The following is a 21,438-nucleotide window of genomic DNA, read 5'->3' as shown; positions in this document are numbered from 1 at the left end:
CAGTCTTTGGCAGTATTTACTTTCTCCTAGGACAAACCAACACACAAAAAACTTGGCTCCTGTTTTCTCTAGTCTCAAGTTATTTTTAAAGATAAATCTGGGGAGCGCCTGGGTAGCTCAGTAGATTAAGCATCCGACTCTTTGTTTTGGCTGCAGTCATGATCTCAGGGTCCTGGGATTGAGCCCTGAGTCAGGCTCCATGCTCAGCGTGGAGTCTGCTTGTCCCCCTCTCTCTCCCTCTGCTCCTTCCCATGTGCTCCCTCTCTCAAATAAATAAAATCTTTATTAAAAAATTAAAGATAAATTTGGGGAACTATTAATAGGCTTTCACATGTGTAATTGAAGCTTAAGGATGTTGACATTTTCATATTTATATTTGTATTAATATTGCTATTAAATAGAGGCAATCGTGATCTGTAATTTACTTTTAAGATGCCTCCCCAAAATGAGCTGGGTTGGTGGGTGGAGAGGGAAGCAGATAGTTATGTGATAAAGCAAAAACTGTAAAATGATGGTGGTAGGATCCTAGTGGTGGATATTGAGGTGTTCGTTGTAAAATTCAACTTCACTGTATGTGTGAAATCTTTTATCCCAAAATGTTGAACAAAATTTCTCTGAAATACAAAATTTGAAGTTGTTTTCCAGTTTCCAAAGAAAAGCAAGCTTCCTTCTCCTTTGCTATTAACAAATATGTCTTGAAAAACATTGTCTTTGAGAAGAGAAACACATTTAAATTATGTTCATTTAGATGATATATTTTCATCAGAAGAAACAGACTGTTGAGAGTGTTTTAAATCTGGAAAATGCAAAATGTTCTTACCTGTTAAATTGCTTACTTCTCATATATTCTTTAGAAACTTTCATTTATTACCTCAATGTTAATTATGTACAATTATTGATTTTAGTGCACTCACTCTTGAGGATGAGAAAAGAATGCTGGCATATTTGATTAATGGATTTATAAAAATGGTAAGTATTGGGGGAGAAGTTTCAGGGCACTTGGAAATGTGATGTAATTGTTGGTCTTTAACTCCAGTGAAAGCAGTTAACGTTATGTTCCCTGGTGCTTTTCATTTTTATTAAGATAAGATGAAATTAGAAAGTATCTTACATTAGCCAGCACTCCCCTGGGGGCAAAGAGAGCCAAGACAAACTGGCCTAAGGAATAAAAAAAGGGAGGGGGAGGGCTGGATGAGGGACTTACTGGCTCATGTGACACAAAGTCCAGGAATGGAGCTCCATGAAGGAGCAGCTGGCCCGGGGACCTCCGTGGTATCATCAGGTCCTGCCGGCTGTGCACCTCTGGCTCGGGGTTCTGCTCTCCCCGTGTCCTCCCTGGCAGGCTCATTCCCCTGAATATTCTGGGTTCCCATGCCTTCCAGAGCTGCAGCCCAGCAGGAAGGGCTCCATCAGAAGTCCTGGGATTGAGTCTCTAGATTAATTTTTATCACCGCTTCATCTCTGAACGACATGCTGCAGTGATGGGAAAGGAACACACTGACTGGTCAGGCCTGGGAGACGTTTGCCCATGTGCTGCTCATCAGATGATGATGGTGAAGAGGATATTTCGGTTTGGGGGAGACAAAATTGCTGCATAACAACTCACCCCAAAATGTAGCAACTTTAAATAACAGTGTTTTTATTCTTTTTTTTTTTTTTTTTTTTTAAGATTTTATTTATTTATTTGAGAGAGAGAGCACAAGCAGGGTGAGAAGCAGAGGGGGAAGCAGGTGCTCTGCTGAGCAGGGAACCCGATGCGGGGCTTGATCCTGGGACTCTGGGATCATGATCTGAGCCGAAGACAGATGCTCAGCTGACTGAGCCACCCAGGCGTCCCTTTAGTAATTCTTAACAATCCTTTGGGTTGGCTGTGTAGCCGGGGTGCTCCATGTACCAGGATCTGGGCCACGGGATCCAGGAGAGCCTGGCTTATGCATCTGGGGTCTTGGTGCTGGCTGCTGGGGCATTTCTCACCAGCATGGACGCTTTCTGCTGTTCTACCATTATCCATCTTTTACGTGGTAAGGTGTGGACAGAAGCTGCAGGGCCTTTTAAGACCCAAATTCAGCAGTCCCACAGTGACCAGGGCCGCATCCTGCTGCATTCTGTTGATCAGAGCAGTCACTGGGCCGGTGCTTTGGAGAGGGGGGAGGTAGACTCCATCCCAGATGGGAAGAATCCACAGGGACAGAGCGGGACACAGCGTGGGAGGGATTATTGCCACCTTCTCTGGGAACAACCTCACTGCACCATCCTAGCCAGAACCACCTTTCATTCTCTGTGCCCGGAGCTGAAACAGCAACTGCTGTCAGTATCTGTTTTAATACAAATGTCAAGACAAAAGCTGACCAAGATAAAAATAACTTAGATCATTTTGAAAATGATCCTGAAAATGTGACTTGTTCAACAAAAGGGTTCAGTGTCATCATTGGCCTGACTCTGTAGGTAACATGATCCATTTTGATGCAAAATCAGAATTAACCTTTCAGTTGCCATGTTAGGAAATGAAACTTTTACCAGGTGACTCTCCTTGCCCTTGATTTATATGCTGATCAGGTGGTATTTTATCCTTTTATGGCTTTGTCTGAAAGCCACCGAGTTAGAATGGAAAAGAAAATGAGGAAATAAGATGTGAAACCTGATAGCTATAATGGAAATAGCAATGTTAAACCTCCTCTGGGCAAAAATGTTTGCTGTAACAGTAAGGTTTGTCCTACTAACCAGCTGTTCATAAATTTGAAGAAATTGGAGAAGAGGGGATTTTTACTGATGGAGAAACTTCCACCTATGGCTCCTGCAGGCACCAGTAAGTTGCTGAGGTTGAATTCTGCAACAGAAAGCAGAAAGGTGTGGCTCTTATTAGGGAAAGCCTTCTGACAAATGGCTCCCAATAACCAAATTTACGTCCTGTGAAAAGGCCACAGCTGACACACAAAATTCCATTATTTCCTTTCCAGTGGTTTCCTTCTAGCCTGGGAAATCCGATTTACATTCTGAGATTCTGTTCTATACCCTTTGGTCTTTTTATGTTCTACTTCAGTGCTCATGTCATAAAGATGAGGTAGTAATGGTAATATTTCAGTTCTGTGCTGGGCGAAGTCATGTAAAGTCTAATTGGAGCATATTACAGCGTGTGCGCATGTGTGTATGCTTGTATACCCTTGGCATTTCCACCCATGTATATCGGTGGGATTTTTGGCGACTTGTCATCACAGCACTTTCCCTACCCTACAAACCTCAGGGAAACTCTTTAATGGTGTGTGCTCACAGGTGCCTAGAGATAACATTCTCAGCATCTTATTTTTCCTTCTAGGTTTCCTTTGGCCGTGACTTTGAACAACAGCTAAGTTTTTATGTTGAGGCTAGGTCAATGTTTTGCAACCTGGAACCTGTTCTTGTGCAATTGATTCACGTAAGGATTGTCATTTATTTGTTTGTTTTCTCAATAAATATTTAGTTCCAGGCATGGAGTTTAATCTGGGATTCTTGTAGCCCTGTAACACTCCTATTCTTTAGGGTATAAAAAGGTGGTTTCTCAAAGATGAATCAAATCTGCAGCTTTGCTTAAGTCTTTGGATTTTTTTTTTTTGACCTCTTTTTCTCTGATATTAGCATATTCTCATTCCTGAATGCCAGCAGCTAAGTGGGTTGCACTGATTAGTTATAGAAATATTAACCTATGGCTCTTCTAGCTTAACCAGAGTCCCAACATTGTTGGATCTTGGTAGCTTTTCATGGTGCCCCCAGGCCAAAAGAAAGAAGTAACAGTTCTGTTCATTAAGAAGGTAGACTGAAAGAACTTAAGTATTTATGCCTTCACAACTGGCTAGCTCTTAGAAATAACATATGTGGATCAAGAGAAAAATACATAATTTTATTCTTAAATAATCCTAATTACTAATAAGTGTGTGTACCTGTTGGGCACTGCACCACTTCTCAAACCTTAGCATCAGATTGGCATTACTACCCTCATATCCTGTTCTACATTGATTTTTTTTTGCACAGTACCTGCTTTTTATCAGAGCAGCTACTGAAAACCCAGTTTCACAAAGATAGTACATCGCTGGGAGAAACAGGATGCAATCTGGTGTTGAATCCATGAGCTCCCTCATGCCAGTGCTTTCCACGGTGTTCAACAATTGAACATTGCTTTGTTCCCCTCAGAAAATTGTGCCCCCGTGAGTTTGCTACAGCCTTCGAGGATGTCACGGTACACAGTTTGGGAACCCTAGGTCCAAACTTCTCATATTTGTGGAAAGATTACCCAAGGCTCTTTAATTGCTTTGTGTAAATTCAAGGAGAGAGCAGCCTTTTCATATATTTGTTGGCTGGTTAGCAGGTTTTGTGGCATTACTGAATTTAAGGTAGAGACCTCCTCTCTAATTTGGGGATGGGAGAAGTAAAGACCCCCCCTCTCTAATTCAGGGGGAGGTAGAAACCTCTCCTTTAATTTGAGGGGAAGTAGAGACCCCCTCTCTAATTTTGGGGGAGGTAGAGATCCCCTTTCTAATTCGGTGGAGGTAACAGTGCCTAGCTTGTAGGGTTGTGGGGTAAAGTGAGCTGATGAATGTCCAGCTCTTAGAGCAGCGCCTGTATGCTGTGTGATATGGTAGCTATTATTTCTGTTCCTTTGGTTCATGTTAGTATTGCATAGCTGAGTTGTGGGGTCTGCTCTCAGGTTTGGAGGTTTCTCTTAGGATCCCTAAGATCTCAAGCTTAGTATCTGGGGTTCCTGGAAATCTAGTGAACCTTGGCTATTCATTAAACCAGAAAATGGCCATTCACAATGCCAGTTGATAGGCATGACTAACTCAGTGAGTGCCTTTTGTTCTTTCCCATTGGAGATGTTTCCTCAAGGCTGAGACTGAATCAGGCCTGTGACCCCATGGCATTTCAGGGTTCGGTGCTAACCAGTCTTGGCCCTACATAGCTCATTCTTACTGACTTCTCTATGGAAGAAATTAATCTGAGGCAGCCATCATTTCATAATTACTGGTTTTGTTTTATTTTAATTAATAATTTCAGAGTGTAAACCGGTTGGCAATGGAAACAAGAAAAGTAATGAAAGGAAATCATTCCAGAAAGACAGCTGCCTTTGTCCGGGTATGTTCTAGAGATAAGACTCCCAGACTTTGAACTCCAGTTGAGTTGCTTCATTTGCAAGTTTCTAAAGTTGATTTTCCCAGAAAAAGACAAAGATGTCCTCAGGGTGTTCAGTATTGATTTTCCAGATTAGTTTTTCCTTGAGTATCTATGGACTAATCACTTAATATTTTCAAAAGAAACGATCATCTCCATGTTGTGGAGAGGAGGTTGGGAGGTGGATTGCAGTTTTTTGCCAGCCGAATTATCTCTGGTTTGAGCCTGTAACTGGAAGGTCTTTTTATCAAAACAATACATATCTGTGTTTTTTAAAATTTTTTTAAAGATTTTATTTATTTGAGAGATATATATAGAGAGAGTGAGAGCATGAGCATGAGAGGCGGTAAAGAGGGAGAGGGAGAAGCAAGCTCCCCACTGAGCAGAGGGAACCTAATGTGGGGCTTGATCCCAGGACCCTGAGATCATGACCTGAGCCAAAGGCACATGCTTAGCCCACTGAGCCACCCAGGCGTCCCCATATCTATGTTCTAAAAAAATGGAATCAGACCAAAAAGAGGACAGTGAAAAATAAGCATTCCATCCCTGCTCTGACCTCATACATCTTTTCTCAGAACTGACCACCTCAAAACCTTTTTGAGCAATTTCTTTTTCTAATTACTCCCATATTTTTAAGTAATTGGTTTAAGAGCCGGCTTCTCAGTCAATGTCAGGTGTTACCTATTTACTTCTTGGGATGACAGATAAGGATTTATTTTTCTTACACCCTTAAGCTCCTTATTTGCCCATCCCCCTCCTCCCAAAGAGACCTCTGGAGTATGATGCAGAGGGAAGAGGAGAAAATTGGGGCTCAGAATGAGGAGATTCGTTAATTTAAGAGTTTTTTGCTTGAAAATCTGTGATAGATGAAAGCAGGAGGACAGTCTGCCATGATGGTACTGCTTACATCAGCCACTGTGTTTCTTCCTATCCTTCTAGGCCTGTGTTGCCTACTGCTTCATCACCATCCCCTCCCTGGTGAGCATTTTCACACGACTCAACCTCTACCTGCATTCTGGTCAGGTTGCCTTGGCCAACCAGTGCCTCTCCCAAGGTAAGCCTATCATTCTCTCCTCTAAGCATTTCCCGGCTACTTAGGAAAGCCGACTCAGCTCTGTGTGTGTGTGTGTGTGTGTGTATATGTGTATGGAGAGAGAGACAGAGACAGAGAGAAAGAGATTCTTCTAAGAAGGAAAAAAAGAACTGATTGAGCAATGATGAATTTTTAAATCTGTTTCTTTAGCAGGAAGCCCACATTTATAGAGTGAGGCAGAGTAGAGTGTGAAGCTGTGTTCCTGTAAGGACCTTTCTGAAACCTGTCTCAGACAGGCCAGGGCAGGCAGCTCGACATCCCAGGATGAGTGTGCCTAGAGAATTTTACAAGTTAGGATTGCTTCATTGCAGCAGATTGCTGTGTATTTTTTTGTTGATGTTTGTTTGTTTGTTTGTTTGAAAGCCCAGAGACCTACAAATAGAAGCTAATAAGTATAGAAAGACTACTCTCAATAGCTTGCTGTTAGTGATAAAAATTCTGCTCAAGACTCATTTCTCTATGAGGTGCAGGAGCCACATGGTTCATTTGGGAGGTAATCCCTGAGGGTGTCAGTCAAGCCATAGTGGGGAGCTGAGACAGGGAAGGAAGCCAACAAAAGATGTGCTACTGGGCAGGTTACTGCTGTGGGCAGCTGAGGTATATTCTCAAGAGGGACCTCTGGGAGGGGGTGTCAAATGCCTCCCCGCTGCCCCACCCAAGGGGCAGGGAAAATGGGTTCTTGACTCTGTATTCCATCTGCCATTGGCTGAGGGCTGTTTCTAGATCATCAACTCTCTGGCTCCCTCGCCTGCTCTGCCCTGGAGCCAAGAGAAAGCCCTCAGGCAGAGTGCTGGAGTCACAGGTATTTGCTACAGGATGTGCTTGTCACCTTCTGGAACAGCATGTGTCAAGGGCATGCATGCAGAGCCTCAGCAGCAAGGGAGCCACCCAGCAGGCCATCACACAGAGAGGACGAGATCCTGGCACTATTGATGGAGCATTTATATGTGGCAAGCCTTTTGCACATATTGTCTCATTTTATCTTCCAACAGCCGCATGAGGTGGTCCTGTGGTTGGTGCCTCCTTTCCCAGAACCCGAGGCAGGGAGGGGCTCAGTTGCCAACACTCATCCCCTGATCTGTCTGACTCAAGGCCATGCTCTTTGCTGTTGTGATAGAGCATTTGCAGGGCAAACGGTTGGGAAGCCTAAGTGACTAACTTGGAGGTTTCTGTGGCACTGTATGAGGGGGCTGATGTTTCCGAATGTGGTCTGACCTCCACTCCCATCTCCCACCTGACCTCACAGTTCATAACTCCAAGATTAACCATCCACCACTTGCTGCCATTGCTTTGGATGGGTTCTCTGGGCTGGTTGGAGAGTGGTCCTTGGCATGGCAGTTTGGGTACGTTGATCCGGATCTTCATTTACCTAGGGCAGCTCCGGGCACTGAGGTCTTCCAACATGATTGCTACCCATGAGCCTTTTCAAACTCTGCTTAGTTTTGCTTTTAACTCCTGGGGACTCCAGCGGCTCCCCACTGCATCTGGAATTACATCAAACACCTTGCATGTGAGTCCTCAGGCTGTCTGGTGCCTGCCTTCCTTTTGTCTTCATCCTACGCCACACTTAAGCCACACTGGCTTTCTCCTGTTCTTTGAACATATAAAGCTGTATTCTAACCCAGAGTCTTTGTACTTGCCATTTCCTCTTTCTAAAATGATCTTCTCCCAGATACTTGGTTGGGTTTTTGTTTTTGTTTTTGTTTTTGTTTTTCACTTACCAGGCAGGTGATGAAAACCAAGCCTCGGTTAGTTGTTGGGGTAGCCCTTGCTGTCCACTCTAGCTAGAAGCACTGCTTTAGCTGAATGCACCTTCCTAGTCTATCATGCTCTGTACTATCCTCCTTGTGATCATTATACTTTTGATCTGTTTTCTTACTGTGTGTATTTCTTATCCACTCTCCCCACTTGCTGTTGTTGTGTGTTGGTAAACATGGAACTTTAACTTTGTCCTGGTACCTGCTTTGGTAAGGATGATGGGTGAGCAAGAAACGAGGTAAAACAAAAATGTACAGCCACCACCAAAAACCTGTTGTTATGCAAAATTAAGATTAGATTGGATTAATTAGCTGAGATTGATGTAAGACACTTAAAATCTTTTTTTTAAAGGTTGTTTGTTTTTTTTTTTTAAAGATTTTATTTATTTATTTGACAGAACACAAGCAGGGGCGGGCAGGAAAGGGAGAAGTAGGCTCCCTGCCAAGCAGGGAGTCCAACATGGGGCTTGATCCTAGGACACTGGGATCATGACCTGAGCCAAAGGCAGACACTTAACCAGTTGAGCCACCTAGGCACTTACTATAAACTGTTCCCTCTTAAAGGGTTCAGGAATAGTAGACTTAATTTTGGAACCCTTGAGTTTGGCATAATTTAGAATATTAGGAACAGATTGTGAGCTGCTGGTATTAGTGCCCTGAACTTTATAAGTGGAGGCTCTAGAAGCCTAGATCTTTCTTCTCCCGACTTAGAAACTAAGGACCATGATCTAAAATATTGTAGATCCCAGGCAAGCTTATTATGACTGGATCCCATATGGGGTTTCATGCTATTTTTGTTTTTAAAGGTAAAACAAAAAAAATCTTAAATAAAGGCTCCCCCATCCTCAAAGATTTGCTGCTCCAAGAACTATTTGATGAGAGCCATGGGTGGCTTTTGCTCTCTTGTGCCACCTGTAGTGGCCTCAGTCCACACCGGGAGATAAGCAGTGTCAGAAGAGCCTGGTACACGCTGTATGGGTGGTTAGTGCCCTGGACTCCTCATCAGCCTCAACCCACACTTCAGGCCACTGTAGGAGGGGCAGGAATGTGGCGTTCACTTCATGTTTAATAATTTATCTGCTGATTTTTACTCCAGTCTCTAAATGCTATGGCACTGAACCTTAAAAGCCTATTATTGTTGATCTGAAAGCCACATGCGGCAGTTGCTGGCCAAAATAAATAATACATTCAATTACTGAGCAGGGGAAAGCTACATATAAATTAAATGAAGCTTGTGGAAATGGGCTGCTTTTGTTCATCCCCATTACACACCCCACCTCTCAGCTGGTTATAAAACAGTCCTCTTCCCCCGATTCATTTTCTGGTCTCTCCGATCCAGCCTCAGTTGTACCTGCTTTATTGGGCAGTGGCTTTGCCAGGACTGGGTCCAGCCTGACCTTAAACCCTGTTGAACTGTGTGTGGGATGCTGACGAAGGCTTTTTTACAGGGGAGGCCTGGTTCTAGTCCTTTGGACATACTGGTGTAGCACGTGGAGTGGATTGTGGGGGACCTGGGGGTGGAGGGTGGGTGTGGTTCCAAAGCCACCTATTGCCCCCAGTAGTTAGGAGAAACAGACTTGTGCTTCTCACCTGGAGATGCCTATCTTTTCTTTCAGCCACTTCACTAGACAAGTTCTTGCTCTTATTTGTGAGTGGTTCTTTCTAGAACATTATTACTAGGCCACAGCAAGAACAGAATCTTTTGCCCTTTCTTTTTTTGTCTTAGTTCCTTTATCTTTCCAGCTTTTAATCTGAGAAAGGAGAGTGTTGTACAGTGGAAGTAATGTTGAAGTTGGGTCTTAGCAGGAGAACATATATTTATTGGGAGGAGTGGGGAGTGAAGGAATCCTTGGCATTTCAGGTGGGGTAAGGGGCTTGAACAAAGACATGGATGGGAGTTGTGAAAGCCTGGGTGTATCTGGCCAACATCAGGGTACTGAGATGCATCCCTCACTGATACTGACTTTCAGGTCCCCTGGTCCCGACTCTGCCACTTACAAGCTGGATGCCCTCAGATAAGTTGGCCCTTTTGTGCCTCAGTGTCTTCATCTGTCAAGTGGAGAGCTCAGCTGTGGCACCTGTCTGTTGCAGGTTAAATGAGAGTTGAGAGCTTGGCCTGCTAGCACAGTAGCTGCTCAGTAAATATTAACCTCATCTAAACTGCTAATGCAGTTTAGCGCCTGCATTCAGCCCAGGGCATGATGCTGGAGACCCAAGATCGAGTCCCACATCAGGCTCCCTGCATGGAGCCTGCTTCTCCCTCTGCCTGTGTCTCTCTCTCTCTCTCTCTCTCTCTCTCTCTCTGTGTGTGTCTTTCATGAATAAATAAATAAAAATCTTTTAAAAAAATTGCCTCTCAAAAGACAGAAGTATGCTGTGGAGTTCTACATAAAATGACAGCTCTGTGGTTTCAGGATTCTGAAAGCAAACTTCTTATATGCAAAACCTTGAGAAATGCACAGGAAAGCCAATAGTTCTTTTAAGATGAACCCTGCTGAATTATCCTGGAAAACAAACCAATCAGGATCTGCTGTTCCTCCAAAGACGAAATGATAGAGACTACATTTCAAGCAAAGTAGTTTCATTGTTTTCATTAATAATAATGCTTTCTGCTATGATTAATAGTGCTTTCCAGAATTTTCTCCCCCTCCTTTTAAATTTTATTTTCTTTTATTTTTTAAACATCTTTATCCTTCAGAGCTTAGCTTACAAGCCACTTTTTTTTTTTTTTAAAGATTTTATTTACTCATGAGAGACCCAGAGAGGCAGAGAGAGAAGCAGGCTCCCTATGGGAGCCTGATGCAAGACTCCATCCCAGGATTCTGGGATCGGACGTGAGCTGAAGGCAGATGCTCAACTACTGAGCCACCTAGGTGCCCCTATAAGCTACTTCTTAAGGAACACCGTCCGTGGCCTCTCAACCCCCAGAGTTAGGTCAGGTTATTCTATATAATGTGTGATCCTGACACCTGGCCTGTCCTTCACTGGAGGGACTGTTATTTAACAAGTAAATATGTAAATAATTGTCTGCTTTTCTCCCCTATAAGAGTAATGGCTCCATGAAATCTTACCTATCATGTTTGATGTTGTATTCCTGGCTCCTGGCACATTGCCTACCACATGAGTGCTCAAGAAATCTTGAGTGAATGTGTGGTAATCATACAATAATGATGGTTGATCATTCTTAATAATATTGATACATATAAAAAAAAATAATATTGATACATATAAATGGTATGATGCCTTCCATGGTATGGATGTAACTCCGAAGGAACTCTGCTATTCAGAAGCAAATCCCATCAAAGCCCTCCTAGCAGGTTTTAAATACTTTATTTTCATAGTTTTAAATAAAAGAACACAAGTTAGGTTCAAACATATCCTGAGGTGCACAGATGTTGAATGAAGCTGTTGTGCTGGTTTATTCTGTGAAGAACTGGAAGCAAAGAGGAGAGACTGCGGCCTGATACTGTGGAGCCCAGTGGCTACTGGGAACTGTTACTGCTAATGGAGGTGGCCTGGACAATAATGTGGAGAGAGATAATGTTTTATCCTCCTCCTGGAGGGTAACGAGCAGCTTATGATGGAGAAAACTGGCCTTCTTCCTCTTACCAAGTCTCTGGGGTTGGTCATATTTACTAGTTCCATTGACACACCATTCTGAAGAATATATTTGATGTGACTGTTTTCTCAAACCTTGAGGCCTCTCTGGTGATCATGGACAAAGCAGATTATTTTTGCTGGAACAATTGAAGCTTGTCGCCCACATCCCAACACACCCGGTCCATCTACTTTAGGGAGTCTCAGGGCCTGGAATGGATGGAACCCACAGAAAACGGGCAAGGGAGAGTCTTCCCATAAGTTCACTCAGCTCTTTCCATTAGTAAATGTCTACTATTTGCTTCTTCCTGCCAGCATTTCTTGGCCATTTTTCACAAGCAAGCCACGGTGCCCAGCATTGTGCTGATCCGGAATGCACTTAAAGAGACTGCATGCTAGTAGGGGAGAGTAGGTTAGGTGACAATTACACAAGACTACCCATGATAAATGTGCAAGATGTTCATAAAATGTTCAACAGAATTTTAGAAAAGAGAGAGAGGACCCTTGTCTTGGAAGAACAACAAAAAAAGAAACCACAAACTTCATAAAACAAGTGGCATTAAAGGAGGCTAAGGGAGGGAGTTGTTATATACTGAAATGAGGCAGAGGGAGACAGCAGCGGGAGCAAAGGCCTGGTGGCTGGAAATCGTGCTTCTGGAAAGAATGAATAGGAGATCAAGTTAGGAAGATAGTTTGGGGGCTGATGAGAGACCTGAATTCCTCGCAAAGCAGTCTAGTCTTACTCAGTATGTAAGGTGATTTATATTTATTTTACAGATGATGAAACTAAGACTCCGAAGTAGGACAGGGCTTACCCAGGAGCATCCAGCAAATAAGTGGCCTAATCTGACTTCAAGCGCTCTTTCTAACCCCCTGGGCTTCCCTGGAGTTAGTTAGTTCCTGTAACCACAATACAAAGTATTATTTCTAGCCCTGGGTGCCTGTGGTTGCTGGAGGCCAATTATCATAGATCGAACAATAGATAAGCTTGTGTAGGAAATAACCAGAATCCAGATGCGAGAAACTTAATCCTTTCTGCTCAGGGAAATCCAAAACTGATATCACACAGACCCCTTCACAGCCTCCTGTGAGCTACTGCAGGGATTTTAGAAAGGCATGTTGACTGCATTACCCCAAAGACATAAGTCAGGTAACATGGGTGGCACAGGGGAATTGAGAAGTCATTTCCATGACCCCAGGGAACTTTCCACAATGCGCTGAATCTAAAGGGCATTCCATATAAACCAGATGGCAAAATCAAGGTTAGATTCAGCTGTCATTGATAACAAGTAAGCATTGGATAAAGTATTTAATCGTTTCTAGGCATTCATATTTTTTTAAATCTTACTCTACGTACATATTATCAAAATAGTGTAGCCCCTTAAATCCTCCCAACATAACTGCTATCACAGCATTCTATTACAGAGGCACAGGTAGTTATAAACAGCACTAAATCTCTATGGATAACTCACCTATAGATAATAACGTGGCCATGTGGACCTTGAGGCTTTACCTGAAGGCACCCCTGCCACTGGTAACAGCGCATCTTCATTACAGACTGAAGTTGGGCCCTCTGAAATGAAAATACTGAAGACCACATGGCTTCAGGGTAGACATTTGTTGCTCATAGTTCTGGAGGCTGGAAGACCAAGACCAAGCTACCAGCAGATCCAGTATCTGGCAAGGACTTCCTGGTTCACGGCCAGCCATCTTCTCACTGTGTGCTCGCATGTGGAAGGGGTGAGCGCATTCTTTGGGGCCTCTCTTACAAGGGCACTAATCCTTTTTGTGAAGGCTCCACCCTCATGATCTCATCACCACCAAGTCCCTACCTCCTAATACCACTTTGGGGGGGCGGGGTAGGGTGGGGAGGACATTACCACTTTTTCCAAAATACAAAGTCTGAGGCAGTGGGCTATGTCCCGATGGTACATCTGTACAACAGTGTCCGTAACAACAGTGCTGTTGTCACTCCAAACCTAAACGCCTATGGTGAGATGGAAAATGTTGAAGACTGGTAAGTTTGTTTAGCAATAGGATTGATAGAACTTGAGACAGTGTAGCCAGAATCCTGCTTTAATCAAGTGTATTCAAGGAATGGGAGGGGATCTTTCACCCTCTTGTGATGTTTTGTCCCAAGAAATAGTGATGTTTCCTTTCCTAGAGTTCCCTGGACTGAGAGCTGTCCATCTCTGCTGCCCAGGGGTACATGTGATTTCTGGAGGTGTGTTTGGGATCGGAGCAAATTGCTTCTGTTGTCTTGTGTATCCCTGGGAGTTTATGACTCTGGAGGATAGTAAAAATTTCCCATTAGCACTGACCTAATATGTTATTAATAAATAAATAAATAAATAAATAAATAAATAAATAAATAAATAAATAAATACTGCCTCTGAAGGTAGGTTATAGGTTATCGCTTCTTGGCTGTCTCTTACGATTCACATACTGAATCACATTCTGTATTGACAACACCAATTGACACAAAAAGATGACCTTACTCTCAAGGTCACAGTTCTAGTCTGAGTTTATGTTTTTTTGTATGAAGGGTATTTGGAGGTACTCTCCTGTTTTCTGTAGAAAAACAGACAATCTGTATGTTAAGTCTTAATGATTTTTGTTAAAAAATATGTATCTCATGCTCATTTGAAAAAAATCCCCACAAAGGGCAGCCCGGGTGGCTCAGTGGTTTAGTGCCGCCATCAGCCCAGGGCCTGATCCTGGAGACCCAGGATCGAGTCCCACATCGGGCTCCCTGCATGGAGCCTGCTTCTCCCTCTGCCTATGTCTCTCTCTCTGTGTGTGTCTCTCATGAATAAATAAATAAAATCTTAAAAAAAAAAGAAAAAAAAAGTCCCCACAAAGAAATGTAGAACTTAAAAATGTAAAAAGCTTCAAAATAAAAGCCACCAGTAATTTGCTCTGTTTCCTCCCATCCAAAAAATTAGCCATCATTTACAATTTGGATAGTCTTCTTAACTTTTTTCTCCATTTAGAAATACTCGTTTGTTCTCATGTCTGTCTCATGTGCTCTCCTTCCCTCCTCATCTGTCTGCATTCTCATATATACATGCAGTCTTCCACATGTTTTCCATGTGTCTTAATGGATCACATCTTCCACAATATTTTTCAATTTGCTTTTTTCACTTAAATCTTGGTCTTTCTCCCACTGCCCCTTCCCACGTACCCATATCAGTATATAAAGATCCACCTCATTGTTTGTAATGACTATTCAGTGTTCAGTTTCATTTCCTTTTCTTATTGGAAGTGCTGTAAATTATTTCCCCAGACAAATATTTCCCCAAATTATTTCCATTTTTTTCCCTAAACTCCTATTGAAAAACATTTGTACTCCTTCCAGGGTTGTTTTTTGATGTTTTTTTGTTTTTTGCTCTTGTCAGCAATGGGCAACTGGCACCTTAATCCTGAGCATTTTGAAGCTTTCCAGTAGATGTTCAGTTGATAGATATCTTAGTCTCTGTATTGTTCAGAGTCATATGCACAGCCTTGGTATACAAAATAGACAGCAGTGGGCACTTTAGGTGAGCATGCCTATGGGAGGTCACAAGCTGTCTTACCGGAGCTGGAAAAAGCTTCCAAGCCACACGGTGAGACTTTGTAAAGCCTCGAGAAGAATCTAGGCAAGTGAAGCTGTCTAGAGAGCTTGAATCCTGAATTATGACTCATGTCATGGAGCAGCTAATCAGAGAGCAAACTTCTTGGCGCATTGGTTGTGGGGAACAGAGCAGTTCCCTGGGCCTCTGGAAGGTGGGCACCACCCTTAGTCCCCCGCTTTACGCACACAAGGTAGACATCCCTTAGAGCAGCAGGAGTGCTAACGCCCACAGCAGTGGGTGCCTTGCCTCTGGTAAAGAAAGAAGGGGGTTCTCTCCAGATACCCCTGTGACCATCTCTCTGTCTACCTCATTGCCTCATGGTCTGTTTCGTACATTCCCATGACTGAAAATTTTATAACAGATTTGTATTGCCTTTGTATGCTCAAGAAGAGTTTTTAGGGATTTAAATGAAAATTCCCAAACAGTAACTTAGTGTCAAAGATCTGTTTCCTTCACCCTCAGCTACCACTCCTGTATCACACTTAGTACTTGGGCATTCTAGTGCCTCACTTTTTTTATGCATCTACATAAGCACATAACACTTCTCTTACAAAGATAGGGTCATGCTATACACTGTTCTATAACGTTTTTTGCGCTTAATAAATCATAGACCTCTTTATATATCAAAACAGAACAGATGTACCTTGTTTTCTTTATTAGCTGCAACAATTTTAACTAGTCCCTTATTGCTGGGTTGTTTCTCCAACTGTGCTTGGACTTGATACAAAGATACCTTCCTCCATAGAGAACAGCTGCCTCATTTATAGTAGCGGCAGCCCGGATAATCCAAACACAGCTCACCTAGTATCTTCAACTAAGCCATAATTTCAGGCTTCTGTTTACATCTCCCCTTCTTCCAGGGTTTGCTAGTGACATATATTTTGTTGACCATCCTCCTCTTTTGGTGACTTTATGTTTTCAGTGTGTTTGACTTCTCCATGTCCTTACAAAGGTTTCTGGAATATGCTCCTTTGGCATTCTGCAGACCCTTTGAAATTGCCCAGAATGGGAAACAGGAAACCCTGAAATCTCAGAAAATTATCAAAAACTATTATAATTGTTTTAACAAGCTTCTGTGGCCCTTATTATATATATGAAGTGACAGGGTAGCCTGGCCTGGCTGAGTCTCCTCATTGCTGTCCATTTGTGTGTGCATCTGGCTGAATGTCTCCAGGTTCAACCTTTCAGAGTATGCCATTCATGACTGGAAAGTCGTAGTCTGTATTTATCTCAACAATTTAGAACTTTTCTTTTTTTTCAAACCTCTTGAATTCTAAAATTCACTAGAGAAGCTTGTTTAAAGGAACAGTGGACCAAGTGGTCAAGATGGTAAATCATATATGTGTTTCGCCCTGCCGTCCACAAATTGGAAGACAATGCAAATGGACCAGATTCCACTTTGTAGCTATTTTAAAAAAGATGAAGGTGTACAATGATGGAATAGATTTTTTTTTTTTTTTGAAGATTTTATTTGAGAGAGAGAGGAGGAGCAGAGAGAGAGGGACAAGCAGATGGGAGGGATCCTGACCTGAGTGAAAATCAAGGGTCAGATGCTTAACCTACTGAGCCACCCAGGTGCCCCAGTCATGGAATAATCTTAAAGACCTGCTGTTAAGTGTGAGGTGGGGGTGAAGGGAGTTGCAAAATGGTGTCAAGCAGCAGTTAAATTCTCTGCCTCAGGAAAGGGTAATTGGATGGTGGGAAATGGGAGTGAGAAAGAATGTTACCTTTGGAATTTTGAATCCTGTAGCTCTGTTACCCATTCAGAGTTGTTTTGTTTTTTGTTTTTTGTTTTTTTTAAGTTAGATTTCCAAGTCTCTCATGGTAGTGTGTTCAATACATTTAAGGTGGCACCTCGGAATTCACATATATTTCTTAAATAACAGCTTAGTGAGATCTGATTGATCTGTGTATCATAAAATCCACCCTCTATCAAGAAGAGTATAATTCAGTGGGTTTTAGGACATTCACAGAGTTGTGCAACTTTCATCACTAATTCCAGAATATTTTCATCACCCTGAGGAAACCCTCAATCCATTAAGTAGTCACTCCCTGTTCCCTCTCTTCCAAGCTCCAGGCAGGTACCAGTCTACTCTTTGTTTCTATGGATTTGCCTATTCTTACTATTTCATATAAATGCAGTCTTATAATACGGGTCTTTTATGATTGACTCCTTTCATTTAGCTTTAATGATTTCAAGGTTGATCCATATCGTAGCCTGTATGTGTATGTGTGTTCGTAGCATCCATCTACAGTTGGAGGAACTGCCAGGTCCTGCAGTGTGACTGTACCATGATACATTTCCATCGGCAATATTGGGTCTGGGAACCTGTATTTTTAGCAAGGCTTCTGATGATTCTTGTGATAAAGCAATTTAAATCCTTGGCTCTGAGAGTCGTGCAGTCCCTCTTTCTGCGAGCAGGGATGATGGCTGTGTTTGCCCTCACCCAGTGGCCAGCAGTGCTGGAGGACATGTTGATGACTATATGGAAACAACAGAATGCCACTCGGTAGAGGAGTCAGCACCCCAAGTAGGATCTCCAACAGAGTGCACTCTAGGGTGGGGCCAGCCAGGCCTGAGTGGTATTTTTGGTTTTCTTTCTTTTCTTTTTTTTTTTTTTTTAAGTGGGATATGGAAAAGAAACCTACTTCCATGGAACCTCAGAATATTCAGGTAGAAAAAGATACAGCATAGGGAATCTGGTACATGCACTTGTTTTCCTTCCCCCAGTGAAACAGGAATCATAGTCTTTATGGATTGGAATCTGATTTCTCCTTTCTCTGTATGTCTTAAAAAAAAAACAAAAAACAAAACAAAAACAAACAAACAAAAAAACATGAGGCACCTGGGCGGCTTAGTTGGTTAAGCATCTGACTCTTGATTTTGGCTCAGGTGATGAGATTGAGCCCCGTGTCTGGCTCTGCACTCAGTGGGGAATTTGCTAGAGATGCACACATGCTCACACACTCTCTCTGGCTCTCCCTCCTCCCGTCCGTCCTCCCTCTTCTCTTGCGTATTTTCTCTCTAAAATAAATAAATCTTTAAAAACAAAACATATCTAGCCCATTTTATCTTGGATGGTTTTCCAGGGCTTTTAATAGACACAAAACTCTCCTATGGTATTGATGTGATTATTCTGAACTCCAGGAGCAAAAACTCGTTTCATATACCATAGGATTTGAGCCCTAATTACTAAGTCAAAATTGAGATGTCTCCTAGATAAGATTTTTTATATGGGGTAAGTCTTCTGAGGATAGAAATAAAAAATCTCTTTGGAACACTCTGGAACATTGCCTGCCCCAACCCCTAAATAACCATTTATTTTAGCTCTCTCCTTTGGAATGGGAACTGAGTGGGGCATTTGTGAGGAACAGAGCACAAAGCTGCTCCCTCTTTAATGAGGCATAATAATAGGCACTTTTCTCGGGGCCACTTGGTAACAAACACATAAATAGAATAAATAAATGGTCTTTCAAGTTGTTCTTAGCAGAATTTTCGTTTCCGCTGAGAGAGGCTCTTCACCTTGTTCATTATGGACTTAATGATTTCTCCAGAAAGCAATTCCTATAGAGCCATGGGGACAGAGAGCTTTTCCTGCAGGAGGAGGACAGCCAGACCTGGTGGAGTCTAGGCCTGTCTGAGCTTACAGGGGGGTTAACGTCAGGGGTAGATTCAGCTCTGTTTCTTTTTCGTGTAGTGTGGTTACATATCAGTGACATAAATGTATCACTGTAAGCATTTTTCAGTATGCAGTTCGGTAGCTTTAGGTACATTCACAATGCCATGTAACCCTCACCCCTGTCCACTTCCAGAACTTTTTCACATCCCAAACCAAATTAAAAGTATATTCATTAAATAATAACTATTCCCCTCTCCCCATTCTGCTCTCTGCTCTCCAAATTTGATGACTCTGCCTCATGACAGCGAAATCCTATGTATTTGTCCTTTTGTCTGACCTGTTTCACTTAATATGATATTTTTAGGATAGATGCATCTGTGTTGTAGCATGTGTTACAGTTTTCTTCCTTTTAAGGCTGAATAATACTCCATTGTGTGTGTGGTCCACATTTTGCTTTTCCATTCATCTATTGATGGACACTAGGATTTTGCTACCTCTTGGCTGTGGTGAATAGTGCTTCCAGGAACATTCATGCACACCTATCTGTTCAAGTCACTGCTTTCATTTTTTGGAACGTACTCCTGGAAGTGAAATTGCAGGGTCAGGTGGTAATTCTAGTTCCAGTTTTTGAGGGACCACCAATTTTACGTTCCCACCAGCAGTGCATCAGGATTACAGTTTCTCTACGTGTTTGGCAATGCTTCTTATTCCCTGATTTTTTTTTTCATGGTGCCCATCCTGATGTCATCTCCCGGTGATGAAATCTCACTGTGGTTTTGATTTGGATTTTTCTAATGATTATTGATGTCCCGCATCTTTTCATGTGCTTATTGGCCATTTGTGTATTTGCTTTGGAGAAATGTCTGTTCAGGTCCTTTGCCCATTGTTAACCTGGTTACTTGTGCTGTTGTTGGAGAACTTCTTTATATATTCTAGACATAAACCCTTATCAGATCTATGATTTGCAGGCTATGTTTTTTTTTTTTTTAAATGCAGATTTGATCGTATTGCTCAGCATGGGCAATGCCCTTGACCATCCCTGGGATACTTTAACCTGGCCACTCACTTTTTGAGCTTGTTTCCTCCTGTGGGCACGGAGATGATTGTACCTTCCCATAGACCTAGAAGTCTCAGTGGTACAGACACTGCCTTTTACTACTGTCTCTGAGACACAAGACCCTGCACCTTCTGCCCCTGTCTGCCAGAGTCCACATCAGGTGTCATCCCAGAGGCCCTGTATGTAGTCTCTTTCTGTCTCATAAGATCAACATCGACTGCTTTGTGTGCTTCCTCCTCAACCCCCAGACCAAAGGGCCACCTCCCCTCCCCGACCCCCCACCAAGGACACACCTGTAAGTGGGTATTAAATAGAAGTAGTGTGATCACATTGGCCTCACACCCTATTAAGGGATGTTGACTCCCACCCCCTTTTCTCTGTTGCCCAAGGTGCCTGTTCACTGCTGGTGAAGCTGGTGCTTCATGAATTTGCTTAGGTGAATGTGGTTAAGGTTATGAGTTCAGTTTGGGAGAGAAAGCCTCGGAAGGAAGTTTCCGGAAAGCCTCTGAGAGAGCTGTCTTTCCTTAATCATGGTGCTGTCTTTTTTTTTTTTTTTTTTTTTTTTGCTTTGAAGAAAAGGCGAAAAAGGCCCAGCTCTCCAGCTGCAGACACATACTCTTCTCATTAAGTGCGGGCCTTTGTTCCTGGAGGGCAGGCATTCGTTGTTGCCTTTGCCCCTCTGGGTGCTGGATGGGGTTCCGGTGTGAGTTCAGGATGCTGTGTGCCAGTGCTGCGTCCTCTCCGCATCACTGCAAGTCGTTTCGGCTTGGAAGTATATTTATTTGGACCATGCAAACGTTTGATCTTGTTGGGTAGTTTAATATTTCACTTGTCAGGTCAGTGTTCATCTGTTTTGACCTTGAGGACTTTTCTCATGGCGGATACTTTGGCAGTTCTAGAAAGAACTCTTTCCATCTCCAGCTCAGCCCCCACCTCCTGTCCTTCTCTCCCCATCCATTCCTTCCAGTCTCGTCCTCCCAGTGCTCCCTCCCAGCTCTTCCTCTCCCCTTCCCCCTCTTCCCCTTCTTCTCCCCTTGCCTTACTCACCCTCACCCTTTGAGGTCTTCTTGACAGAACACTAAATATTTTTTAAAAATATCTTCCTCTTGGGGCACCTGGGTGGCTCGGCTTAGGGTGTAATCCCGGGGTCCTGGGATCAAGTCCCGTGTCAGGCTACCCACAGGGAGCCTGCTTCTCCCTCTGCCTGTGTCTCTGCTTCTCTCATGAATAAATAAATAAAATCTTTAAAAAAAAAGAAAAATTCCTCTCCCAGGTGATTCTCTGGAACTAATCACCTAGTCAGAAGTCTCTAAAGCTGTGTGTGTGTGTGTGCATGTGTGCATGGGTGTGCACATGTGGATTCCTTCAGATGTTTAACATACAGGGTGCGCTACAGCATAAACGCAGGCAGACCAGAGTTTGTGCCTCCCCCAGCCCCACATCCTCCAGTGCGAGAACCGCGGTGGTCCCAGGACCCTGATATAGGACAAGGCACTGGTCCCTCCGCACCCTAGTTCCCAGCTCTGAAGTGGGCTTGGTGACTGCGCTCACACGGTGCATC

General features: G+C 43.0%; 1 protein-coding gene across 6 annotated transcripts in view; it reads left to right on the top strand.

Annotated features, from left to right (window-relative positions):
• VPS35L (VPS35 endosomal protein sorting factor like) overlaps positions 1 to 21,438 on the top strand; it is a 115,511-nt gene that overhangs the window by 71,028 nt on the left and 23,045 nt on the right. For 4 of the 6 annotated variants that reach the window (XM_025416373.1, XM_035717448.1, XM_025416376.3 and 1 more), the window contains 4 exons: positions 906 to 969; positions 3,314 to 3,412; positions 5,026 to 5,103; positions 6,079 to 6,193. In XM_025416373.1, coding sequence (XP_025272158.1) covers positions 906 to 969; positions 3,314 to 3,412; positions 5,026 to 5,103; positions 6,079 to 6,193 — 356 coding nt within the window. The remainder of the gene's footprint in view (positions 1 to 905; positions 970 to 3,313; positions 3,413 to 5,025; positions 5,104 to 6,078; positions 6,194 to 21,438) is intronic. The other 2 variants (XM_049110921.1, XM_049110922.1) reach the window with 1 other exon arrangement.

Source organism: Canis lupus, chromosome 6, assembly GCF_003254725.2.
Source record: "Canis lupus dingo isolate Sandy chromosome 6, ASM325472v2, whole genome shotgun sequence".
In the NCBI taxonomy this organism is placed as follows: Eukaryota; Metazoa; Chordata; class Mammalia; order Carnivora; family Canidae; genus Canis; species Canis lupus.
This window is presented reverse-complemented; position numbering and strand designations above follow the sequence as displayed.